This window comes from Aulonocara stuartgranti (assembly GCF_965226115.1).
Source record: "Aulonocara stuartgranti genome assembly, chromosome: 12".
In the NCBI taxonomy this organism is placed as follows: domain Eukaryota; kingdom Metazoa; phylum Chordata; class Actinopteri; order Cichliformes; family Cichlidae; genus Aulonocara; species Aulonocara stuartgranti.
The window spans coordinates 11834837-11861809 of NC_138948.1; the positions used below are offsets into that span (position 1 = coordinate 11834837).

A 26973-nucleotide genomic window follows, 5' to 3' on the forward strand; every position below is an offset into this window, starting at 1 on the left:
TGGAACACACCCTCCGGTCCCCTTTCTTAAAGATGGGGACCACCACCCCGGTCTGCCAGTCCACAGGTACTGCCCCTGATCTCCACGCAACATTGCAGAGGCGTGTCAACCAGGACAGCCCTACAACGTCCAGAGCCTTCAGGAACTCGGGGCGGACCTCATCAACACCAGGGGCTCTGCCACCAAGGAGTTGTTTAACTGCCTCAGTGACCTCGCCCCCGGAAATTGGCGGGTCATTCCCCTCATCCCCAGACTCTGCTTCCTCCTCGGAAGACGTGTCAGTGGGATTAAGGAGGTCCTTGAAGTATTCCTTCCACCGCCTGACAATTTTCTCAGTCGACGTCAGCAGCGCTCCGCCAGCACTATACACAGTGCAGGTAGAGCACCGCTTTCCCCTCCTGAGACGTCTGACGGTTTGCCAGAATCTCTTCAAGGCAGTCCGAAAGTCTTTTTCCATGGCCTCTCCGAACTCCTCCCACACCCGAGTTTTTGCTTCAGCCACTGCCCGAGCCGCATTCCGCTTGGCCTGTCGATACCTGTCGGCTGCCTCCGGAGTCCCACAGGCTAACCAAGCCCGATAGGACTCCTTCTTCAGCCTGGTGGCTCCCTTCACCTCTGGTGTCCACCATTTGGTTCGGGGATTACCACCACGGCAGGCACCCACCACCTTGCGGCCGCAGCTCAATGCAGCAGCTTCGGCAATGGAGACGCTGAACATGGTCCATTCGGACTCAATGTCCCCGGTCTCCCTCGGAATGCTGTTGAAGCTCTGCCGGAGGTGTGCGTTGAAGATCTCGCGGACTGGGGCCTCTGCTAGACGTTCCCAGCACACCCTCACTACGCGTTTAGGTGCACCAGGTCTGTCCAGTGTCCTCCCCCGCCAACTGATCCAACTCACCACCAGGTGGTGATCAGTTGACAGCTCAGCCCCTCTCTTTACCCGAGTGTCCAGAACATATGGTCGCAGGTCTGCTGATACGATTACAAAATCGATCATCGACCTACGGCCTAGAGCGTCCCCCCCCCCCCCCCCCCCCCCCCCAGGGACTCTAAGAAGGCTGGGTACTCTGAACTGCCACTCGGCGCATAAGCGCAGATGACAGTCAGGACCCGTCCCCCGACCCTAAGGCGCAGGGAACAAACCCTCTCGTCCACCGGGAAAAACCCCAACGTACCGGCAGCAAGCCGAGGGGATATTAGGATACCCACCCCAGCCCGCCGCCTCTCACCAGGGGCAACTCCAGACTGAGACAGAGTCCAGCCCCTCTCCAGGAGACTGGTTCCAGAGCCCAAGCCATGCGTAGAGGTGAGCCCGACTATATCTAGCCGGTACCTCTCAACCTCACGCACTAACTCAGGCTCCTTCCCCACCAGAGAGCCCCCAGACAACATAGCCCCTGGGATCCCTGGGACACACAAACCCCTCCAATACAATTTTACTTGTTCAATAACTCCAATGAAAATCTCCCAAAAAGGCACTAGCTCTAAGTTACCCACAAAAGTAAGACCAAGGGGAAAGAAGATAAAGTCGCTTTTGGAACCAACCTCACCAAACGTTACTCCTCGCTTCACTTTTCAGTCCTGGAGGTTGTTGTGTAGTGAAGAAAACTGCATATCAGCAGGGCGTGTGTAGGAATGAAATTCACTAGAACTTTTCCACTAAAGAGGAAAGTAGCTTTTAGGAAGTTTGCATTACGTAAAAATAATGTGGGGTCACAGGCTAGTGTACTCCCAGTGCTGGTCCCAAGCCCAGATAAATGGGAGGACCATGTCAGGAAGTGGAAGAATCTGTACCAGGTCATATAAGGAGATTCATTCGCGGTGGAAACCCCTCGGGGAAATAAAGGTACTTTGGGCTGCTCCCTTATGTACACAGTTTGGACCTCAGCACCTGAGAAACACAGTTTTGTGATTGGAATTATCTGTTATCACTTTTCATATGCACAAGTATGAATATACACTTTTAATGTCTTTAATATAATAATGTTAATTGACGTAATACCAACTAAAAGCCTTTCAGTTTTCATTATAGTTCTGTCTTCCATACAGCACTGTACTCTTACATATAAAAGTGAACCATGAGCCTCTGATAAACTTACTAACATTCCTCTATATCGTCACGTGCTGTGCTTTTTTCCATCAGCTGTAATGCATGCAACTACAGTTTTACATTCTTACTTAATTGTGACTGTTGTTGCTTTTTGTCCCACAGCTTCAGCTTTAACCTACCTCCATAAGAAGAGGATCATTCACAGGGATCTGAAACCAGAAAACATTGTGCTGCAGCAGGGAGAGAAGAGAGTGAGTTAAAGACCCAGTGAAGCCCTTTGGTGGGATAAATACACCCAAACCACATTAAAGAGGCTTTTTGCCTCTATGTGGTTTGTATTGAATTAGTACAAAACACTTGCCTCTGTTATGTGCATTTATCCTTGTACTGAATATTTAATGTGGAAAGTCCATTTTTATACTTGAACTTGGAGTTACAAGGAACCTTTGGGATCGCCCTACTGCTTAGCTTCCTCTACGGGCCTCTCTTTTATTTTGTCCATTATGTAATAAATCATTGCTTGTTATCCTCCTCCGCCTCTGCAAAAGGGTACAGGAAAGTCAAGAATGTTATATAACCGAGGGCAGACATATTAAAGATGTTATAGATGCATGTTTATGCAAAGACTATTGTTTATAGAATCCAAGCCAAATTTAAGTTGGCTCGGATTCTGTTAAGTTTATAGATTTGCATGAACACTTGTTTTCCTCATGCATGGTAGAGAAACTGTAAAATTGGAATACAGGCTTGGTTTATGGCTTGGAAGTTATTAAGGTACAAGTTGTTGATTTTTCTCACTCATGTAGTCACTCAGCATTTAAAGGAACATTTCAGCATTTTGGGAAATATATTTATATTCTTTCTGTCAGAGAGTTAGATGAGGAGTTTAATGCTGCACTCATATCTTTGTATTAAATATGACGCCAGCTGGCTCATAATACTAGAAATGAGGGGAAACGGGAACCCTAGCTCTGTTGGATACTAAGAAAATCACCACTAACGATCATGTTATACATTGTTGATCCCAAAAGATATACAGTATCAACATTAATTTGCAGTTCTGTGAAGGTTGCATGACTATTTCTCGGATTTGAGCACTTATCAGACAGCTGCATATGAATGTGCTAATGATGCAAAAAAAAAAGCTTAATAACTTTCATTAAACCTTGAGTGGAGCTATCATGCTTTTCCCTTTTGTTTGGCATACATGTACTGTTACATTGGTGGACGCTGGTGTTAAACATGGGCAAATGAAATTATGAAGTCAGTGTCTGTAAAAGTAATCTCTGTGATCTGAACACTCCATTTTGCTCTGTAATACAAGAAAGAGAGGGTATACCTTTATTATGGACCATGTCAGGCCCACCCACCTACATCCTGTTTAAACCTTCTGTTTTTAAGGAAGCAGTGAATGAACAAAAGGTTTGCCTTAAATGTTTCAAACAGTGGATGATCTGTTTACGATAAAGAAGTGTTATTTTGAACTGTGAATCATACAAAGGAACTCTACAAGAGTTCAAGAATAAAACGTATGTAGCCGTCTGTCTGTAATTTTAAGAACAAATGATTCTAACTAATAACACTTTTCTTCTTTCCCCTCACTCCTAATCTCAGTTGATCCACAAGATTATAGATCTCGGCTATGCTAAAGAGTTGGACCAGAGCAGTCTTTGCACATCATTTGTGGGAACCCTGCAGTACTTAGTAAGTACTAACAGCTAAAACTGTTACAGCACCCTCCTCATCACATTAGCTGAACCTTAATGCTTTTTCTTTCACTTCTTTCAGGCTCCAGAGCTCATAGAAAGGCAGAGGTACACGGTCACTGTGGACTACTGGAGCTTTGGGACTTTGGTGTTTGAGTGTATCGCAGGATTTCGGCCTTTCCTGCCAACGTGGCAACCTGTTCCCTGGTATTGCCACATTTGAAATGCTCCTATATCTGAAGTTGTCATTTGTTCTATATTTGCATCAGTTAAAATAAGAAAGCGTCCAGAAAATGTTCACTATTTCAGCTTAATATATATAATATGACCAATTAATCTCAAATCAAAAGAAAAAGAACTTGGAAACAATGGAAGGAAATTTTAAAACAACAAACCTGCAGAACCAGCCTATCATTCCTTTTTAGTCTTTATTTCGGCAGTCTGGGTCCATACTCGAGCTTAATAACTTAAACAATGTTGTTATCTAGGGTTAAGCAATGATAAGCTTTGTTGCAGATAAATATTATTTTTCCGTAACAAGATTTTAACACAGTGAATATAAAAATAAGTAACAGTTGTCCAAGAATTGCAGGATGTCACTTGTGCCAATACCAGTGCGGCTTGTTTCTCACTCTTGCGATGAATGAATAACATGAAACTCTAGGGATGTCTGCTAAATAGAGAGGAAAAATACTCTTCCCATTGCTGGAAAACCTAAGTGTTAGTGTCCAGTTGCAACCAAAGTGAAGATAAAATAGAAAAAGTACTGCACTTTTAAGAGAATAAAATATTAAACTAAATTGTATACAATTGATTTTTATGTTTTAGGCACAACAAACTCAGGCAGAAGCTGGACAATATTATTATTGTCTACGAGGACCTCACTGGGGACGTCCGCTTTTCCGAACACATCCCTCAGCCCAACAACCTCAACAGGTATGTTCATACAGGACAGACACATGAAAGTGCTGGATTTAAACTCATGTATCTCAGTCTAATGCAATAACTGTTTGGCAGTCTGTTATTAGAGAAGATGGAGAGGTGGCTGAAGCTGATGTTAAAGTGGTCTCCTCAGGAGAGAGGCAAAGACCCCAGTGCTACCCCCAGCGACTGCTTCTCCCAGCTGGAGCTCTTATTGCAAATCAAGGTTAACAGAGAAATTAATTGATTTATTTGACTGATTTATACAACAGTGTCCCTGCATTACATAAATAACCTCAGGGACTCATAATAGTGCTATAATTAAAGGAAACTTCTGCTCAAATTTTACAGGATGTGAATCTTTAAAAAAATAATACTACTAATAATAAATTTATGTAACATTCACTTGTTTAGTCTTATGCTTTTGGATCTCCTCTGTTCCCTCAGCTGGTTCATGTCTTGAACATGTCGTCTGCAAAGATTCTCACTTATTCAGTATCCGATGATGAGACGGTGGCCAACCTGCAGCTAAGAATAGAAAAGGACAGCAACATCCCTGCAGCCAATCAGGAGCTGCTGCTCGAGGCGGGGTTGGCCTTGGAGCCTCATGCGTTGGCCACACAGTGCGCCGTAGATTACGCAGTAATTTCCAACAAAACAAAAACACACTCCTTTCACAGAATATTCTACATGTGACTATGAAAATGTATTGATTTGTTGCTTTTGTTAATGTTTGTCTTTAGGAGATAGATGGGAGAAGAACAGACTTTCCTCTGGTTTTCCTCTTTGATCGTTCCTCTTGTGTTTATGAACCTCAGTTTGCTCCCCGAACTCTCCCTGAAAATATCCGCTTTGTCCGTAAGTCCAAAGATAAAACCTATTTTATCTTATGATATGATTGTGATTGTGTCATTTCTGTTGCTTTCACTTTGTTTCAATTTTACAACCACTCATATGTGAGTCTATCCTTCTGTCTCTCTTTTTTTCCTCTCTTTTTTCCTAGAAACCGACCCTAACTACGTTCTGGCTTACAGCCCTCTGAGGAGGACTTGTGGCCAAGCGTGGCACACCATCCGCTCTCTCAAGGAAGACTGGCAAAGACTGCAGCAGGGGCAGAAAGCTGCCATGTAAGATGTACACCAGCGCACATGCAAATCTCGTAAACATGCTTCTATTTATTTAAAAAAAAAACATCTTATCCTTTTTCTTTCAGCATGAGCCTGCTGAGACACAACTCTTCACTGTCCAAACAGAAGAATGAGATGGTGTCCATGTACCAGAGACTCATTGCCAAACTGGATTTTTTTACCACCAGCCTTCACATAGACATGGATAAATACCAGGAGCAGACAGCCACAGGGATCGGTACTGTTACAATATTATGTTGGTAGATAGTAGCAACTTTACACTGCCACTACCAGGACTGCATTAATCTATCCTTAAAGATGCACCTTCTTTTTTAACTCTCTTTATGAACAGTCAGATTTAAGATAAGGAATGTATTATAATTACTAGCAGAAATGCTATAACTGGTATTGGTCAATAGAACATTGACATTATATTTTATTTATTTACAATTATTTATAATTGATACTTTCAGACAGCTAATAAATATAAGTATCTGATAATGTGAATTTATAGTAAGAATAGACCGTGGATTCATACATTGTCAGATATATCATCCTTACATGTTCTTTCACTTAAGCTATTCAGGATAAGCATATCCCAGCTGTCATGGGACAAAAGGCAGAGTACACCCGGTCTTCTGCAGGCCTGCAGACTGTGCCATTGCACTGATAGAAACAACCATGGTGGTGCACCACCATGCTCTGTTAGGCTAAAGATACTAGACGTTACTGCTGTTTGACTGATTAGCACCTCTTCGGAGGTTTTTTTTTTTCCAAAAACACGAAATTGTCCACTTATACTTGTGACAAGTTTTTACAATCCACATAAAGGTTTTGTTATCCAGTTAATTTCTGTTGAATACAGGTAGTGGAAATAAGCTTCATACATACAGGGCGTGCCCTTAGGGAGCTCAGTCATTCAAGAAGGGCTTAGATTAAAGCTAATACTCCTCCACATCGAAAGGCGGTTGGGGGTGAGGTGTTTCAGGCGTGTCTGGGAGAAGTCCTGGGACACAGCTGGATTGGAAACAACTCAATGTCCCCAGGTAGTGATACCCGGTTTAGCGGCAGAAAATGAATGGAAAGATAAAATTGACCAGTCAACAACTAATGAGAGCATAAACAGTTCTTAGTTTCAGTTAAGGCCAACATCCAGAAGTTTAGTTTCAGTTATTTGACTTTAACAGGAATTAAATTAATATTTTGGACAACAGTGGTTAATTGTTGTAACACAGCAGAATTTTTTTACTTGTAATTTCAGGGTTTTGTTGGGAACACGATGATCATATTGGAATGTTGTGGGGATGTGTCCCCTTCAGTGTGCGTATCCATTGCATGTATTGAACCTGGAGCTTGGTGGTGTCTATAAATGTCTCACTGTCTCCAAAGAAATATTATCAGTGAGATATTATGCAGACACGTTACACTTGTAATGAAAGCTGAGTTTAAGGATCGGTATACTCCGACCCATGAGTACTCTATGCTTAAGTAATCATGCAATAATGTAGTACAGAGTATTCAGGGCTGGGAATGTCAGTATTCTGGCGTCACAGCGGGTGTGAGATAGTCTGCAGTTATTTATGGCTTAATTTGGTTGTCTGTGGCTTTTACCTCAGGGGGAAACATTTATCCAAACTTGTCTGTCTAGAACAATGCAGTTTGCCACTAACTAATGACTAATGTCTTCTTACATTTTTTAGCATCAGACAAACTGCTGGGTGTGTGGAGAGAGATGGAGCAAACTGCTGTCAGCTGTGGTCAGGTAGATTTGACTTTTTCTCTCTGTGCATGTGTGCATAAAGAGTATTTATGTGTGTTTCAATAAGACTGAAACGTGTGGCTGTTTCTAGGTTAAGGTGAGTGAGTTGGAGGAGGAAATGATGCAGCTGCAGCCAGACATAGTGGATGTGCAGCGGCAGCCATGGAGGAGTGGAGAAGCCTTGGATACACTGTAAGTTTGAACCAAGCTTTATTGTAAAAAGAAATACATAAAAATAACAAAAGTGACTTCTCTGTGATCTTGTATCCTGCTCTCCTCCCCTCTTTGTTCCTCAGTGAAGGAAAAGCCATGGAGCTGTTCCGAAAACTCAGAGAGAAGCCCAGAGGTTTGGACTATTCATGCTTCAGTTCACTTTTTATTTAACAGCGGTCACAGCATCTCCTTGTGAAAATAAACCTCCTTTGACATTGTTTCAGTTTTCTTCCTTTTCCTTCCACAGACCAGAGGTGTTCAGGAGACAGTCAGGAGGTGGTGCGTCTAGTGGTTCAGGCTGTGCAGTTCTATGAGAAGAAGCTCAGAGATTTCTACACACACCTCAGGTAGTCAAACACATTTTTAAATCATTAAACAATATGCACTGGTGAGCTTTCATTTGGAAACTTTTGCTGTTAAACTCAAGATCCATTATTTGGTGTTGAAGAGCAAAGTTGGTATCAGTTTTCAAGGATACTCATCATCAGGCTGGGAAAACACAAAGGCATTCCCAAGCCAGCTGAGCAATATAATCTCTCCAGGGTGCTGTGTGTTTGGTTCCCCTCCTCGTGGGACATGCCCAGAACACCTCACCAAGGAGGCATCCTTGTCGGATGCCCGAAACACCACAACTGGCTCCTTCTGATGTGGAGGAGTGGTGGTTCTAGTCTGAGCCCCTTCCAGATGGCCGAACTCGTCACCCTATCCCTAAGGGAGAGGCCAGGCACTCTTCAGAGAAAGCTCATTTCCGCCCCTTGTATCCGCAATCTGGTTCTTTCGGTTACCTCGAGCTGACAACCCTAGGTGAGGGTAGGGATGTAGATTGACCAGAAAATCGAAAAGGCTTTGCTTTCACACTTAGCTCTTACTTCACCACGACGTACCAATACAGTGTCCACATCACTCCAGCCAAAGCACCAATCTCCCACTCCTATTTTTTCCAAAAATATTCTGCATTACTTTACATAATCCCAACCATTGGTGGCTGTCAAACTGGACCCATGCAAAAGTACAGATGAAATAATGTTTAATGATGAATCAGTACTGTGAAGCCTTCTGGTGCTATGGCAGTCACTATGTTTCCATGAAGCCCAACACTACGACCAGAATTCTAGCAGAATAAAAATGTTCCACAAACTCAGCTCAATGAGAAAAAATGATGTCAAAGTGATCAAAATTTACAGTTTATGAAAACTGGTTTCAAACCTTAAACCTTTTTATAAACCAATCAGAAGAATAGCTGTTTCATGTGAGGAAAAACTGATTACACTCAAGCTGTTTTGCTTGTGCACATAAATGGGGATGTGTGCCAAGCGTGGCAGCTTCTCAGTTTAATTTGAATACAAACTCTCGCGTAATTAAAGAATCAACAGGAGCTCAGCAGTGACACCTACTGTGCTGAACAGCTGATACACATAAATATTTGGGGTATTAATCAAGCAAAAAGACAAATACACTACATATTCGTCATTTTCATGCATGCTCTATGTTCCAGTTATATGTGTCAGCACGTTAGCTACACGGGTGCTTTACCTTCAAATTCTGTTTTTATGTGTTATGCAGTAAGACTGCACTGTGCCGCCAGCGTGTGATGGAGTTACTGCCAAAGGTGGAGGGCGTGGTCCAGAAAATGGCGGAAAGCGAACAAGTGCTGATGAGTCTGCAGGAGAGACGACAGAGGGAGCTGTGGAACCTGCTCAAAGTCGCCTGTGTGAGCAAAAATGACCTGTTCACAAACACAAAGACACTTCCAATTCTGATCATAAGATAAGATAAGATAACTCTTTATTGTCATTGCACAGTCATACATAGTACAGTAGTACAATGAAATTGGAAAACTGTCCTACGTCGGCACTACATATAACACAACACGACACGATATGACACATCACAATGCAACAAACAACACAACACAGTATATTAACTTAGTATAAAAAAGAAGAATAAGTGTATGTGTATTGCACACTGTTATTATTGCAAAATAATTATTATTGCACCTTGTTATAAATATAAATATTATTATTGTTATTGTTTTAAACATTGTTACCTCCCCCCTAAAAAAGTCCAGGGAGGCAGCCAGTCAGGTGAGCTATTTGCATTGATCAGGGCTATTGCCCTGTTGTAAAAGCTGTCCTTGAGTCTATTTGTTCGGGACCTCAGCAGCCTGAACCTCCTGCCAGACGGCAGCAGCTTAAACACCCGGTGTCCTGGGTGTGTGCAGTCCCGTAGGATGCTGCGTGCCCTCTTGAGACAGCGAGTGCTGTACAGGTCCTTCAGGGAGGAAGAGGATGTCCAATGATTTTTTGGGCCATATTGATGACCCTCTGAGGGCAGGGATAGCTCAGTAGGTAGAGTGGTTGCCCCATGATCGGAAGGTCGGGGGTTCGATTCCCCTTAACAGCTACCCTGAGGTACCCCTGAGCAAGGTACCGTCCCTACACACTGCTCCCCGGGCGCCCAATGGCTGCCCACTGCTTCACTGAGTGAATGGGTTAAATGCAGAGAGCAATTTCCCCACGGGGCTCAATAAAGTACAATAATGTACACACTTTCTTCTTCTTCTTCTTCTCTGGAGTGCCTTTCTGTGTGCTGTGGTGCAGCTGGAGAACCACACACCGATGCAATATGTCAGCACACTTTCAATGGAGCAGCGGTAGAAGACGGTCAGCAGCTCCTTCTTCAGGTCCATTTTTCTGAGGATTCTCAGAAAGTGGAGACGCTGTTGGGCCTTCTTTAAGACCGCAGAGGTGATAGAGCTCCATTGGAGGTCTGTGTCTATGTGCACACCCAGAAACTTGAAACTGGAGACCCTTTCCACGCACTCCCCGTTGATGCTGACAGGCTGCAGCTCGGACTTCCTCCTTCTGAAGTCAACTACCAGTTCTTTTGTCTTGGTGGTATTGAGGTCCAGGTTGTTGTCTACACACCAATCTGACAGCCTCTGAACTTCAGCTCTGTACGCAGTCTCATCTCCCCCTGAGATGAGCCCCACCACGGTGGTATCATCTGCAAACTTGATGACTGTGTTGTCTGGGTGGGAACTAACACAGTCATGTGTGTACAGAGTGTACAGTAGGGGACTCAGTACACTCACATACATATAGACTCATATACACTCACCAGCCGCTTCATTAGGTGCACTTTGCTAAAGCTGATTTAGAATTACATTTTGAGAAACACTGGAGATTTTGGTCCATGTTGACATGAAAGCGTCACACACAGAGTTGATGCAGATTTGTCAGCTCCTCATGATCCGTGATGTGAATCTGGAATTCTGAGATTTTATTATGTTCAGTAAATAAATTTGAAATGATTTGAGCTTTGTGATATGATGCATTATCCTGTCTGAAACAACATACTCAGGTAGACTGTGGCATTTAAACAATGCTCTGCTGATGCTGTGCCAAGATAATATCCCAACACCGTTACCCCACCAACAGCACCAGCAAGCCTGACACGTTCAAAGTTCCTTAAATCACCGTTCTTATTCATTCTGATGCTCAGTTTAAACTTCAGTAGGTTGTCTTACACAAGCCTAAATGCAATGAGTTGCTGCCGTGTGATTGGCTGCGACTTATTTATGTTAACGTCAGTTGAATAGTTGTACTTAACAAAGTAAGCACACAAAATACAATTTGCTTACAGTTGTAGCCAGTAGTATATGTGTAATTTCTGTCTACTGTGATTATCAAGAGTGTTACATTTACTTTATCAGCTAATATTGACTAAAGTCCATCATCTTGTCTTACATAGAGTAAAGTTCGCAGTCCAGTGAGTGGGAGTCCTGATGGATTACGTACCCCGTCGTCAGTACTCACTCCCAGACACAGCTTACAACAACTGTGAGTGCACTCTCTCTCTCTCTCACTCACACACACACGTGAGTACTGGGATGTGAGGGTAGGCGTCCATTCAGACCCTAAAATTAATGATTGTAATATTGTTGAGGTGGTGTAGGCTTACGTTTATTTTTACATGCCTATACATGATGACTAACCAAAAGAATTTTAAACTAATTATATATTGTGGGATTTTGTTTAAAGACAACTTTTCAGAACATCTCAGATAGCACAGACACATAACAGGAATCCTAACAAAGTCGTCAGAGGAATGCATGAATAACTTTGGGTGTGTTTGCAGTGATGAGTCTCTTGTGGAGGAGAGCAGGACATTTGAGAGCCGCCTTCAGAGTTTGCTGCACGACACCATCCAGGAATCTGAGAGCAGTATGGAGGTGTGCAAACAGATGCATAGCAGCTGCATGGAAGTGTTTTGTGATTATTATTATTTTTTAATTTTTTTATTGTTTAACTAAAACAATTGCCTTTTGTTTTTGTCCTAGATGCTGAGGGAGTGGACGTGGCTGCGTGGAGGCCAGGATTTCTCCAGTGACCTCTCATAAACTGAGTTTCCATCTTTGCAGATATGTAGTACTCTGCTGCCTCTGTGTGGATGGGCTGTCAAATTACACGTGGGATGTATGACGACAGTCTGAAGTGAACGTGTAGCAGTTTAAAAGAAAAATCAGTGAGATCGCTAACACCTTATTGGCTTTGTGAAAAAGAATAATTAAATCTATGTTCAGGATTAATGTCAGAGAGATTAATTGGAGTGTCATCTTTCATCTTAAACAGAACATTCTGGCTGTAATTCCAGTAAAGATTAAAATCTTAATCTCATATTACATATTTGTACATTCCTATAGGCTTATGGTTTATGAAGCACCTTGCACAGTTCTGACCCAATATCTGCATACAGCATGATTATTGTAAATAATCTTTTGCTGGATTTGTAAGACGATCTCTTTCTTAGTTTAAGAACTAATTTTGTTTCATCGTGATTGTTGGTCTTTGGAAACCACAGATGTTATTCTTAACAAATGTGTGCCTTGAGCTGCGTGTTCATATCTGGAACACTACTTTTTATTGCAGGTTTTATTTGGTTTAAGGGTGTGATTTAGAATTGAAAAGAGGTCTGTTTTAACCGTTTGCTCAGTAACTGTATGAATGTGTTTTTAAACCCACTTATGAATGCATGGGGAAATGAGGAATATCTTCAATAAGAGGAGCATGTATCAAATGCAGCACAGTCCAGTATGCCACGAATAACTGCAAGTGTTTTGTTTATACTGTTGAATTGTTTTGACATGCTGGGTATGGCAATATTTTATACATTTTTTTAATCATTACCTTGAAACAATGAAAAAGAAGTTAAATGTGTGAATTTATCAAAACTGTGAATTACCACAAAACTAACATATTACTCTGGTCTGGTGTTTTGGCCTCATCGCAATTGTTTCCACATTTTTCTTCTCGTTTTCATCTTAAGCCCAACAATTAGAGGTAGTACTGTAAAGATCACACAAGGTGATGCTTATTATCAAGTATCTCGGAATTATTTTGTGTACAGACTTTATGCTGTTAAGATTGTAAAAATGTCAAACAAAATTAAATCTTGACTCTGGTAAGCAGGTTTAATGTGACCTGGTGTTTTCTTTGCTTCATTTCCAAATAATTTGTTTGGACACGAGGACGCTGATGGCCTTGACTGTTTTATTGCGATTAAGAAAAATAATATACAGAATTAGTGCTTGTAGTACTCTGCCATCCCATGATTCATTAGGCTGTAGAACTTTTAGCAGCAATAATTTGTAACCTAGTAATGCAGGTATTCCATCTTACTTCCTTTAGTAATCTTTTTCTATACAATTGTCTCACTCACATTCTTGAGGAACTGAGGTTTGCAAAACATTTGTTTTTGCACAGCTCTCTGTGCATAGATCTCTACTTTGACTCTTTTAAATCATTGTCTTCTTGAATGACTATTTCAGCCAAGCTTTGGCTCTCAGAGGTTCTCACATGTGACTCTAGAATACTTTGTTAGACACAGGTTTATTCAACTTGACTGCAAGGTTCCCAGATCCTGTGGCTGCACCTCAAGCTCAATTCATCACCCTCCAACTGCTGTGCTCGACAGTTATGAGGCGTTTGTGTTGATATGTTGCGTTTCGTTTTCCCCAAATGTAGTGTTGTGGGCAAACATCTCCACTTTGGTCTTACTGGTCCAAAGGATATTGTTCTAGGAGTCTTGTGGTCTGTTCTGAAGTCACTTTGCTCTTGGTGGCACATAAGTTTGCAGAGGATACAGGGCTGTAGAGTACTGTGAAAACAATTTTTCACATGACTAACATCAGTAGGGTGGGGGGGAAAAAAAAAGAAAACAAAAAAAACAAAAAAAACAAAACAAGAAACCAAGCCAAAACCCACTACAAATCTGTTTTTAAAGTCTTTATTTCATTCAATAAAGCCAGTTTGAGGTCCTAACTGATGGCTAACTTCCTATACAAAGCACAGCACAGGTAAAGTGAAATGTAGTGCTCAAGGTTTAACAGTTACAGGACATAAAACATGACAAAACAAAGAGGTCATATAGAGATCCTAATTTTTTGACCAAACAAAACCTGAAAACAAAACTTTTAGGTAACCAAGGGCTCACAGTGTTTAACTGTTTTATTTAGGTGGAAACAAAAGCAATCCACTCAGACACATGACCCGTTTTTTCCTGCTTATTTCTCTCTAGCCTCTATTGCATCAGTTGTAAATATGACAATGAAAAGTCTAAAATAAAAAAATAAATAAAAAAAATAAAATAAAAAAAACCTTAGCATTTAAAGCGTGCAACAAAACTACAATATACCAAAACAAGCACCCTCTAACAATCTCACTGATGTCTAAATCCTAGAGTATCTGAACAAAACCTGCCTGAATAACACAGAATGACAGGGTGCTTCAGACATGCTATTAAAAGTGCACTTTGTCTGGCCAAAGCAGCCGAGAAGTAGCACAGTATTTAGAGAATGGGGTATTTGAATAAACTGGCTGCGAGACTGTATGCAGTACTCTGGTAATATATGCTAAAAACTGATGTGTGGGTCATGTCAATAACACTGAAATCCTTGCTTTAGAATTACAGTACTAGAGGTCTTAGAGGCTGTTTGGAGTTTCAGGGTTAAGGCCAAAGTGTGTGTGTGTCTCAGAGGGAAGATTTGTTGATGTGTTGCTGAGTGGGGCCATAGTGGTGTAGTCTTCTCCTTTGTTTGCTTTCCTCTCCTCTTGCCAGTCCTGTTCAATCCTTACGCCTCCAGCTCGAAACCGAGGCCGATTTTGTGTCCACCGGCGTTCACGTTCTTCCCGTCGATCAGAGCAGAGAGGGTGAGCTTCACTCCTGCAGGAAAGAGCGTCACATTGTATCATGTAACCATACAGATGCTCTTTAGGCTGTTATCACAGAATACATGTTTTTGGATGTTTTTTTTGTTTTGTTTTTTAAAGAAGTCAAACGGCTAACCTGGCCTGAGTGTTTGTGTGTATCCAACTCCAACGAGACAGGCGTTGTTAACCTTGGCCTGAGAGGAGAAACAGATCATCAGGTGAGTTAGTCATAAACACTGCATTAGGAGAGTATATGGAGTAGGTTACATAATATGGAGTTTATCATAAATATGAATATCAATCAGCCTCAGGCTGTAAGATAATGATGTTTGAGAAGCACACAGCTGTAGGGATGACTCAGTAGGCAGCTGGTTCCACATTCAAATATTTGAACAACTATTGAATGGATGCTCATAAAAAGAATGGTATCCAGTGACTTCCTCCAGCATGCATTTTAGAGTTGTATAAATCTCTTGATGATTCTGGGACGGGTTAAAACACGTTTATCCTTTTTGTCATTGAACTTTTTTGGTAAAAAAATAAGTATGGATCGTAATTTTTTTTGTTAATTGTAACTTATTAACAACAATATAAACATTTTTTGTGAGCCTGGTGTGATCAACCAACAGATGAAGACTTTAAGCGGCACCCCTTTGCTCACAGAAAAGCAAGGATGCAGTAAATAAATAAATAAATGCATTTAGGTAAATCCATGAGTTAATTCATGCTAATAAAAATCTGTTCAGTGGTCTTTGTGATTATCAAAATATCTGAAGTCTAGCAGGAGGTATCTTTAGAGCATTCACATTTTGCTTAATCATATCCCTATTCCCTAAAAAATCCCTTATTTTATTGTCAAATATCATTTATTTCAACTCCGCTTACTGAGTTTGCTTCTTAACTCATTATTTACACAGTCCACCCAATGCTTATATAATAAATACAATTTTATTTGCATAGCACCTTTCAAGATTTAAAAAAAAATAAAAAAATAAAAAAATAAGGATCACAAAAAGCTTCAGACCTTCTCAGACCACTAAGTCCACAGATCTCAAGCTCAAAGGAGAGAGTTCCAGAGTCTGGACACCACCGTTACAAAAGCTCTGTCACCTTTCGTTTTCAGCCTCATATGCTTACTACCCAATATTATTGTGCCAAAACAGTAACTACCATAGTGGGCATACTGCAACACATGCATTCATAAATTTTCTTAGCTGCTGGAGCATATCACAGCTGTCACTGAGCACATGGCAGAGTACAACCAGTCTGCAGGGCCAACGCAGAAACAGACAACCACTTACACCTTCAGCCAATTTAGCAACACCAACTAAACTAACATGCATGTCTTTGGACTGTCGAAGGAAGCTGGAATATCCAGAGACAACGCATGCACAGACATAAATAACAGGGAATCTCAATAGAGAACCTCCCAAGCTAGACAGCAGATTTGAACCCACAACCTAGAGCTGGGCGATATGAGATTTTTTCATATCACGATATGTTCTTTTCATTTCAGGCGATAACGATATCTATCACGATATAAGCCAAATAACTATATTTGTAAGATTTAAATGTGCCGTTGCTCACAAGTAAAATGTGAAATAATCAGCAGCTTGTTTTTATTTAAATATTTATTTCCCATAATAAGTTCAACAGGGTAGATGTACTTAAGGAACATGAGACTTTTTCAGATAAATAAAGGCAAATATTGCAAACTACACAAAAGGCAGCCGCTAAAGCGTTTAAGTTTCAAAATAGAACAAACGAAACAGACTAAATTGTCAATTCCACTTAGAAACAAAATATTAATTCTAAAAATAAATCTTAGTTTGTTTTACAGAAGAACAGACAAAACTGACTAACTTTTGTCAATATCAAATAAACTGAATTGAATGGGTTGCATTGTTGTATTTTGTCATGTTTCTCAGGTCTTTGTCTGAATTTCTACGAACATTATTGCTAAGGATTGTCTTATTGCATTGGAGTCACACTGGGTTAAATATGTACACTTGGGTTTTAAGGGGTATTTATTATTTTCTTCTTTTTTTTTGGGTTGTATGGAAGCCCCAAACGCAATTTCATTGTTCTTGACAATGACAATAAATAAATAAATACTAAATACTGAGAACTAAAAGGAAATTCTCAATCTCTCCTTGTTGTATAGCTTAGCTTTTCAAACAGTTTTAACAGTTACTTTAGTCTGACAAAAGCCGAATGACGAATTAGCGCTTCCAGTCAGAGACTGAGGCTACGTCCACACGTACACGGGTATTTTTGAAAACGGAGATTTTCCGTTTTCGTTTTAAAAAAATAATCCCGTCCACACATAAAGGCAGAAATGAAGGAAAACGCTGCTATGAACATGCCAAAGCAGCAGGTGGCGCTAGATTCCTAACCGTGCAGAAATGTTGGCCAATCAGAAGTCTAGAAGCCTCGGTGGGAAAAAGTAAACAAAGCTGGGGCATAGAAGCAGAACCGAGTCGTAAGTGTGAGGGACTAACTGTGTGTATATGTAAGCATTTAAACACTGCAGAGAGTACAATTAACAGTAACAGTATTGTAGAAATTCATTTCACCGAAACAATAACGTGGCGCACAGTGTGACGCATGCACCAGTTTATTGTATTTCCAGACTTGCTTTCGGCACATTTACAGTGCACGCTACTCTGTTTTTGTCAGACTTGAAATAGCCGAAATACCTTCACACTACGGAACTTCTATGGCTCTTCCGTTCGACAATCTCTCCGGCATTGGAACCATCATCTGTTTTCTCTTCGGTCACGCTCGGTTGATTTTTCTAGTCGGCACACTCATTTCCTCCATTACGCGCTGGCTCCATTACCCGCTGGCTGTTTCCCAAACAAACACACGTGCGGCTTGGCACTTGTGCTGTACGTAACAAGTCACGCGACGTGACGCTGCGGCTGTGATTGGTTCGGCTCTGCGCTGCTTAATTTGGATTGGCTGACCTTTTTTTTTTTTTTTTTTTTTAAGAGGACAAGAGCGGCGAGGTCTATCGCGATAGCTTAATTTCTCTATCGAGTAAAAGTTATATCGCGATACATATCGTTATCGTTCTATCGCCCAGCTCTACCACAACCTTTTTGTTATGCAGATCTAACCACTGCAGCACTGTGCCACCCCTGAGTACAGTTGTACATTTAACTCAAACCTCCAGCAGAGTCCCACAAAAGTTATAGCGTGATTAGCTAGCAGTGAAAATGTATCATTTATTTATGTATGTTAGACGTGTGCAGGATGTTTTGTCAGTTCTCACAGAGAGGGATGCATCCTTATCCAGCTGGTATTTGGCTCCAAGTCCAAAGCGTGTGTTATTGCTGCCTGCTGTCCAGGCTAGGTTGACTGCTGTTTCCAGGTTGCTGTTCACCTTTTGGTAAATGGAGCCACCGAACTCCGTGCCATCATTACTGAAATACAACACCAAACAATTTAAGAACTGAGGGGAAAAAACAAAAACAACAAAACCCCTAAACTTTGTGCTATGCTGTAGTGACTCACACGCTGGTATGAAGTTGGAAGTCACCAGTCTTGTATCCAAGGGCAAAGTTGTTCTTGACAAGTTTAGATTTGGCAGTGTCGAAAGCCATCTGGTAACCAGCCAGCCAGCCCTCGAAGCCAAGCACAGCCGCTGTGTGGACAGTGGGGCCGGCCATGTCGAAGTCCAGGTCACAGCCCACATTCACAAAGTCCCGCTTGTAGCTGGTCTTCAGTTTGGCACTCTTCTTGCTAAAGATCGTAATTATTAGACACATGTCCTATTGAGAACATTTATTAAAAACCCTGAGAACAACAGAGCGTTACTCTTACCCAGTGTTCGGCACAAATGACGTGTCCAGACCGAGCTTCAGGCCGTTGGCCAGCTACAGACAGACAGAAGACTTAATACATTAAGTACTGAAGTATTAGCCACCACATATTATTAAACCTTTCCTTATTTTCTGTCATACGTATATGTTTTAAAGAGGTAGGTACTTATCACCATCATCCAAACACTCAAAACTATGTTTTTTTTCCTACTCTTTGATGTCAATGAGAGCAGATGTCTATAATATTATCATCACAGACACAAAGCTTTAATCGTGAGCCACACACTTGCTATCCAAATTTCTTGTCATGAGGAGCAACCCATCAGTAATAATAATATTATTTTTTCTTAAAAAATAAAAATATAATTCTGGCAGTCAGCCTCCCAGTAGATGCACCTATGGTATGAATTTCAAAATTTGCCTAGTTCTTAAGATATCACATTCACAATATTTTCAGAAAACATGACCTCTGACCTCTAACCTTGAGGCAGAGGTCAATGAGATTTAAACACATCTGAGGTTTTTAGTAGATACACCAATGCTATTTTGCCCCCCCCAATAAATAAAATTCCTGTTTGTTTGACTTCACCTGGTCCTCCAACGTGATTTCTGTTGTAAGAATGTTGTCAGTGTTCCACTTCTGGTTGAAGGTGAGCCCCAGATCTTTCATTTTGTACTTTGTCTCCAGGTGGCCTCCAGACCTCCCTGTATCTGTGTTGTTGGAGCCAGAAGTGGTGAACTCCTGTAGGAGAGACGGATCGAGTAATGAGGGGAAGATGGAAGATGAGGTGGAAGGGAAAGTAGAAAGAGACATCAGAGCACAGCTAAAGACACTAGAGGCCGGGGGGAAACTGAGACAGGGATAACAAGCATTACGTTTTTGGCTTTTCCTCTGCCAAACAATCCCTCACAGGGTTGCATGACTGGTTATTCAAATAAATAAATAAATAAATAAAAATCTAGACCTTTAAGATGGAGAAGTGAGCTGGGAAGGTAAACTGAGGACTGTGAGGGAGAGGCTGGTCATGAGTGTTTAACGATCAGTGCTATTACAGCTGCGGTTGGGGTAATGCTGTCACTTAGGTGAGCCGTTACTGCAAAGAAATAGTTGGCAGAAAGCCTGCACACAAACACACACTGCTATCACTCTTGCACCCTGCAGTGCACCTGTGTTTAATGATTACATATGCACACACACTCACTCTCCCACTCTTACCATCTGACAGGAGCATCCAAAGAAGAAGCAGAGAAAAGAGAAAACAGAGGAAGTTAGGGAAAACCACAGTCTACATGTGACAGTTTGACTGCTTGCTGGGAAAATGAAAACCAGAGCTACAAAAAGTAAAAGTGGATGTCTTTTCAGTGCTTTTTGAGTGAGGCTTAAAGCTGGATCAGATTTGGAAAACTATGCAAGAGCTCATTTGTGGTTTTACTATGGTAACCGGTTTATGGCAACACAGATACATGGCACGTTTTGGTGAAACTCTTTCCCTTCGTGACAGAACATGCTGCTTCAGAGGAGAGAGTAAGGAATAAACTCATTCGACAGAGTGTTTCTCTGCTGACTCTGTATGTAGAGGCACGTCAGGCACTCTGACATGAAGACCTCCAAAGCCGTGAGTCAGACCTTTGCTCTACATCTAAGTGCTTAGAAAGACGTTTGAAACTAAATTTAAACGCATCCAGTGACAACAGTAATACTTACAACTCCACTTTGAGACTTGGTCTTAACATCTAGCTTCAATATTCCATAGCCTGTGGAAAAGAAATTAGGATATTTAAAAAAAAACAAAAAAAAAAAAACATATATATTACAAGGAAGGGCAGTAAAAATAATCTCTTTGCACTGGCCAGAAGAACAATAGACACCTGCAGCACAGAGCACACAAAGCATTCTCTGAAAATCAGTCCTGCACCATAGTTTGAGCCCAAACAGCTTCAGTATGATAGCAACAGAAGAGCAGCAGTTACATATGCATGTTAAGTAGATTTCTTCACTTACCGAAGCCTTTACTGAAGATGTCTTTGGCAGATTTTCCCAGATCCGAGTATGCAGGAGGGACAGCCATTGTGCCTGAGGAAAGAAGTGTACCAATAGTTTAATCACAGCAGTGACACACATACACCCACACATGTGCACTTTTTATGTAAAGAGATATTCCAGCAATTTAGAAATGCAATTTCACCAGTGTTGTAAAAGTGTAAGATTTAAGAGTCTGTCCAGCAGAGCACTAAATATGCACATTTCCAGCTTTCCAGTTTGGGTTAAAGTACAAATCTGTTGGATCACACATTTGCCTTTCATATCTCAACCTCTGAAACATTTGTGCCATGTAGAATAGCACAATATGAGCTTTCAATCGTTACTGAAGCACATATTGTGTAGTTTTTTAACAAAGATTAAATGGATACAGAAACAATAGCAGAGTGTCCCTTTAAAAAATTAAAAATAAAATAAATCAAGATGCTAACACAAAATGAATTTTAAAGCTCTGCACTGGAAGCTGTGCTTTGCAATGCAAATAGCACTTCTGAGGCCACACACACGCTGACAGCACCGCCAACAGCATTTTCGATCAACCATCTACTCACCAACAATCATTACACATCAATACAAGCCAGTAGGGGGGCTGTCTGGGTGCTGGTTATAGCCCCTCTCCTCCCCCTCCATCTTCCACAGAAACCCTATTGATTGCCTAGCAGCAGTACATGAGCAAGCAGCAGAGGTTGTTAAACCAATGAAACTGTTTCCCTAGTTTAGGAGGACAGTATACAAGTCTTATTTTTGCAATAGCTGTTGCAGAATGAACAAAAATAGCATCATTACTGGGAACAAATATCAACATAGCATATTTTTTTTGCAGACTGCGGCCAGGTCACTGCAGCATAGCCAGCACAAGCAGTGGCTGGTTTGGTTAGTCAGCAACTACCACTCCTGCACACCACTGCACTGCACTGTAGTGTAGTGTTTCAGAGGCATCAGTGTCCCCTGGGTCAGTGTGCACGTGTCTGCGAAGAAGACAGCCTTGGCATTGACTTATATCCTATAAGTGTTTAATAAGTGTTTAATATTTTACTACCAGCACACCTTTTTGTGGCTCCTGCACCCCTCACCTAACTGGTCTCTTCTACAGAAGATGGGAAATGCAGCTAACACGTGCATGACTGAGCCACTGCAGACAGATCAAATACTGTCACTTGGGGGGAAAAAAGGGGAAAAAAAAAAAAGAAAAAAAAAAAGATAACTGAAAGCAGATGAAAACCGCTTAGACACAAAGACCCCTTCTCTCCCTGTAATGAAACCAACATGCAATCCAGGGACCCTGATGATAATCCATCTGTGTTTTTACATGTAACCCCCAACACCACTCACCATGTCCCTTTGGTGCGTGGCTCTGACACGTCACACAGTGGTCTTTGTTTTCTGCATGTTTGCCTTTTCCTGGCATGTCCTGCTGCAGTACAATCCCAACATTCTGTGCCATGACTCTTCAGAGGGAGAAGTAAAAGCAGGGACAATGGGAAACTTTTGGCAAGAAGTCCTTCGCCACTTTAATTAACAGCATCATCACACAATACAAACTCTTGTTTGAAAGTGGTTCACAACATGTTACAGCTACTGTAGCCATACCTAACTTATGTAAACCAGAGCACTCTGTGCACTGCATGCAAACCTGGCCTGTGTGTAGACGTGAAAAGACCTTTTGAAATACTTTTTCCTCCATCCCGCACACAAAAGTACAGAAAAACAGAACAAATCATGAAAGTAAATCACATTGATAAATATGCACTTTAATGCCAGGTTCCTTAAAGTCTGGCGCATCACCTACAGAGATTTATATTTACAATAACCCCTCTCCAAATCCAAATGGGGAAAAGATGCTTAAACAGATTAACTCAATGTGTGCACCAAAGCCCAGTTGAAGAAAGTGTGAATAATGCAAAGCAACTTAACAGAGTCCGGGGGGAATAGCAAATGCAGTAGGCACCAACTTTTCTTTTAGGCTGATATGGCCAACTTTGTGATAAATCCAATAGGAAAAGTCTTTTTTTTTGGTGTTATGTGACAAATGAATGTTCAATATTCACTCATTCTCCTCTAGCTTTCTAATATTTTCATTGTGTCCGGGACGGATTTTCTCCTGTCACTTTGCTCTCCGTTGTTTTTTCCCTGCTAATTTTAGCATCACACGGCATAGCTTCTGTATCACGTGGTATAAGGCTCCACCCTTGTCATTTGTTGAGCAGGAAGAGTGAGCGCTTGATTTCATGCAGATTACGTCCCGGATCAAAATGCAGTACAATCGTCGTCATCTTTTTTTTTTCTTTTTTTTTTAAAAAATCGTTGTCATTTGGAAATGAGATCGCACATAAGTATGAATCGAGATCGCGATTTTCTAACGATTAATCGTGCAGCCCTAGCTTGCGTTATCTTAAGATTGTCATCATTTTCACATAATACAAATCCATCACCTGTGGTCTCAATATTCATTTCCCAGACACTCAGCAACTACATGCAATTCCCAATCTGTCTTTGTCATTCCACCCGACAGACAATCCTTCTCCACTCTCTATCCCCTCACCCCCCCCACCCCCACCCCACTTAGTTTCCTCACCAAGTCGCAGCTCTAAATTTAGCCCATGTGAACATGACACTGAATTACATGTGACTTGGCTTTTAACATGTGTCCTCCTCCAGGTTCAGCCTATTAAGATCCCTATTTTTTTTTAAGTACCAGCACAGTGTGTTTATGCACAAACACCTGCCACTCATCGTATTACTTACAATGCGCATACGTAATTATATGCAAGCTGTAGCCAGGTGATAGACTGGAGTAAGCGCAAAGGTCAAGATGACCCCACATAAATGACATGGACGTATTTGAACACAAACAAAATGTTAAATGACTTAAAAATCCATAGAACTGTCCAACGCAACATGCTTTTAGTACATACTGCTCAATTTGCGAGCAGCACAAATTCCCAATGTTTATAATAATAATAATAATAATAATAATAATAATAATAATAATAATAATAGATTGCATTTATATAGCACTTTTCGAGACCCTCAAAGCACTTTACAATTGCACTGTTCAGTCACTCTCACATTGACACACTGGTGGAGGCAAGCTACAGTTGTAGCCACAGCTGACTTGGGACAGACTGACAGAAGCGAGGCTGCCATATCAAGCCATCGGCCCCTCTGGTCATCACCAGTAGGCGGTAGATGAAGTGTCTTGGTCAAGGACACAACGACCAAGACTGACAGAGCATGGGATCGAATCGGTAACCTTCCGGTTACAAGATGAACCTCCCAACGACCTAAACCACAGTCGCCCCGATGTTGCACAGCTGACTAATTTGAGTATTGTTTCTTCTCTTAAATACACTGTGAAATATAAAAACATCTAAATATCTAATCTGAGTCCAGATTAACTGTGGAGAAGAGCAACTTATATATATTACATATGTTTAACCCCTCAAGTTGAACTGGCATCGTCTGCAGGATTAAATGAAAGGAATAATTCTGACATTCGCATCCAATAACAAGCCATAAAAGGGTGTCAAATATGCAATTAGGCAGTTGCACAACTCTAGCATAGCGTACAGATAACCAAACCAAGAGTGTGTGTGTGTGTGTGTACCATAATGTAGGGAATGTTTGTGAGAGATAAGGTGAAGTGCAGTGAAGTTATAGCTTAAACGTAAAGTGAAATATGCAGCTCTGTCCTGCATTAGAGTCACTTTTAATGGGTGTTTTAATGTGTACAGTGACAACAAAAAGACTTCTGCTGTGTGTAAGCATGTGTTTATAAGTAGCCTTAGTTTATACAATGCTTGCATCATCCAATAGGGCCTTAATAAACCTTTTTACAGTGACACAATAAGGTATTTAAAGGCCATCTTTATAGTTTCCAGCAGTGCTTTTCACTATCTAGTTAACAACTTAAGTTAAATACATCACTAGACTTTGCACCAGCTCCTGCTACATGTGCTGCAGAAAGTGCTGAGATAGGTGTGAACCACGTTTTCTGAACTACTCTGCTAAACACACCATGTGAGGACACCATTTCTAAATTAACCCAGTTATGCTTTTTATTTCTACATAACACACACCGATGCCAATAACAATGAACAGCAATGATTATCAAAATATCGGCTGATAGCACTTTCACTGATTGCTTTATCCAAATAACCTAATAAAACTGTGTCTCTCTAGGCCATTGGCAAGGATAAGATTCTATAATTGAACAGGAAGGAAAGTCTGAACAACAAGTTACAATCAATGACAAAAGATAGCGGTGCTAGTTGTTAATGTTCTTTTGTGTTTCTCAGATAAGACGTTTAAAATAGATTTATGGTCTCCCGTCCCCCGGTCCTTAGCGAACATGCTCATGGCCAGATGCGTCCACCCTTTCATATACATCTCCTTTTTTTTGTTTTTTTAAAAAGCACAATCTCTACTTTAAGTTGTGTATTTCAAATGTTGCAGCACAACAGTGCAATAAATCGCACTTATTATCGCTCATAAAAATTTGTTTTGTTGTTTTCGCTGCATGCCGTCAACACTCGTGGTAAGTTTTGGGAAGAGGGCTAAACTTCAGTTTTTCGAGGATGTTTTATGATAGTTAATTTTGGCTAACTATGGGAACACACAGGCCCGAACTGGCATTAAAACCTTGGCATAGCCGTCTGCGGTGGCTACTCCTACCCATGTGTGACTCATATCTCACTAAAAATCAAGCGGTTGTTGACAACAACTACCAATGCAGGAAAAAAATCGCAAAACAGTACCTTAAAAATAAAATATAATAAGGGACTTGCAAAAGAATCTTGCTTAGCTTACCTTTAGTTTTGTAGCGGAGTGTTGCAGAGTTTCAAAGGACTGCTCACTGCAGCGGAGCACAGTGAAGAAAAAAGCAGAGGGAACCAGACTGAGCAGGCGCAGGTCAGACCTCCAGCAGAGGGCGGGGCCGTTGTGCAAGTGACGTTGGGCACCAAATCTCTCTTTTATTATAAAATGTTTGCAATATGCACATTGTGTCCATGACGCACACAGGCCTAATCATTCATTAGAGAATAAATTAATGCCCAGCAGCATTTGAAATAGAGAAAAATATGTTGATATGTTGAAAAATGTAACTAAGAGGTCTGAGAGGTTAGTAATTCCAGTGTATATAAGAGTCTAAAAATATTTAAACACGGCCATCTTCATACATTAAGAGAAAATGGAGGGGAGAAAGGATATATAATGCCTGAGAGAGAATAGACAATAATTTAGAGATTTCAGTGTAAATGTACCAGCTCACAGAAATAGAGGGACTTTGGTTGGAAGAATCTGATAAGATTTAATGCTTTATTACACCTCTCTCAGAAATAACGCGATACTTCAACCCCACTCCCCACCCACCCTTTCTGCTGAAACCCAAAATCCAAAACCCAAAGTACAAACTGCTACGATGTTTTGTTTTGTTTTTCCTTTTATTAAAGACTATTGGACACATGGTGATCTGTGTGGTCTTTAATTGTGAAATTCCCTGAGAAAGTACGATTATATGTTTCTGAGTATATACCTTCAGAATGGAGATCTGGGTGCTAAAAATACTGTTACTGAGAAATGGATATTATTACAGGAGAACCCAGTGCACATGGACGGAACTCACAAAGGGCATGTATAAAATGGAGATCACAACAAAACGTTTCATTTATCCATCCAAATAATTTGTTTTATACTGGCGAAATTTAGTCTGTTCTTGGCAATTATTATTATAACAATAATAATAATGAAAACATCTAAAAAAGAAATAGGGAAGAAAATCATGTCATATTTGGTGAAAACGGCATGTGGCTTTATTATAGTACTCTGTTTATATAAGTGTATACTATATTAGAAAATTAGGGTTGCTACACTGAATAATTGTTTCTATAATTCCACAAACACTAACCTTTCATATTTTTGTTAAAGTTCATGGACTCCAGTAACAAAGAAATGTGGTAAACATACTCTCAGTACAAGTACCTTAGTGAAAAGTTTTATTCTCTGTAGTGCTGGAAAAAAGGGGAGAATAATAACTGTGAAACTGCTATATTTACAGGAAGTGCACTCTGGAGTCAATGACAATGACCTCTACCTAATGTCCCCTTCGAATGATTGG

The 26973-nt window shown here is 40.9% G+C and overlaps 2 protein-coding genes across 3 annotated transcripts in view; one reads left to right on the top strand and one right to left on the bottom strand.

The window, feature by feature from the left end:
• ikbkb (inhibitor of nuclear factor kappa B kinase subunit beta) overlaps window positions 1-13248 on the top strand; it is a 37218-nt gene extending 23970 nt beyond the window's left edge. The window contains exons 6-22 of the mRNA XM_082554550.1: window positions 2213-2301; window positions 3665-3754; window positions 3839-3963; window positions 4585-4692; window positions 4774-4903; window positions 5125-5319; window positions 5421-5535; window positions 5681-5804; window positions 5891-6042; window positions 7505-7566; window positions 7655-7755; window positions 7860-7909; window positions 8024-8123; window positions 9340-9487; window positions 11530-11618; window positions 11917-12010; window positions 12119-13248. Coding sequence (XP_082410676.1) covers window positions 2213-2301; window positions 3665-3754; window positions 3839-3963; window positions 4585-4692; window positions 4774-4903; window positions 5125-5319; window positions 5421-5535; window positions 5681-5804; window positions 5891-6042; window positions 7505-7566; window positions 7655-7755; window positions 7860-7909; window positions 8024-8123; window positions 9340-9487; window positions 11530-11618; window positions 11917-12010; window positions 12119-12178 — 1832 coding nt within the window. The 3' untranslated portion in view covers window positions 12179-13248. The remainder of the gene's footprint in view (window positions 1-2212; window positions 2302-3664; window positions 3755-3838; window positions 3964-4584; window positions 4693-4773; window positions 4904-5124; window positions 5320-5420; window positions 5536-5680; window positions 5805-5890; window positions 6043-7504; window positions 7567-7654; window positions 7756-7859; window positions 7910-8023; window positions 8124-9339; window positions 9488-11529; window positions 11619-11916; window positions 12011-12118) is intronic.
• Window positions 13249-14053: 805 nt separating this feature from the next.
• vdac3 (voltage-dependent anion channel 3) lies at window positions 14054-25791 on the bottom strand. 2 transcript variants are annotated; one of them, XM_082555405.1, is made up of 10 exons: window positions 25665-25779; window positions 22188-22303; window positions 20817-20888; window positions 20520-20569; window positions 19404-19556; window positions 18816-18868; window positions 18507-18734; window positions 18265-18415; window positions 15124-15181; window positions 14054-15000 (listed from the first exon to the last, which is right to left on the bottom strand). In XM_082555405.1, exons 2-10 carry the CDS (start codon window positions 22297-22299, stop codon window positions 14909-14911), a joined length of 969 nt encoding a protein of 322 aa, XP_082411531.1. In that variant the 5' UTR covers window positions 22300-22303; window positions 25665-25779; the 3' UTR covers window positions 14054-14908. The 2 variants fall into 2 exon arrangements, with proteins under 2 accessions (XP_082411531.1, XP_082411532.1); XM_082555406.1 differs by lacking the exon at window positions 22188-22303 and having other exon boundaries at window positions 25665-25791.
• Between the last annotated feature and the right edge of the window lie 1182 nt (window positions 25792-26973).

Coding starts and splice junctions, on each gene's coding strand:
- vdac3 (XM_082555405.1), bottom strand. CDS start 22,299: ATGGCACAGAATGTTGGGATTGTACTGCAGCAGGACATGCCAGGAAAA. Junction 20,570..20,816: donor CATCTTCAGTAAAGGCTTCG/GTAAGTGAAGAA, acceptor TCTTTTCCACAG/GCTATGGAATATTGAAGCTA. Junction 19,557..20,519: donor CCAAGTCTCAAAGTGGAGTT/GTAAGTATTACT, acceptor TCTCTCCTACAG/GAGTTCACCACTTCTGGCTC.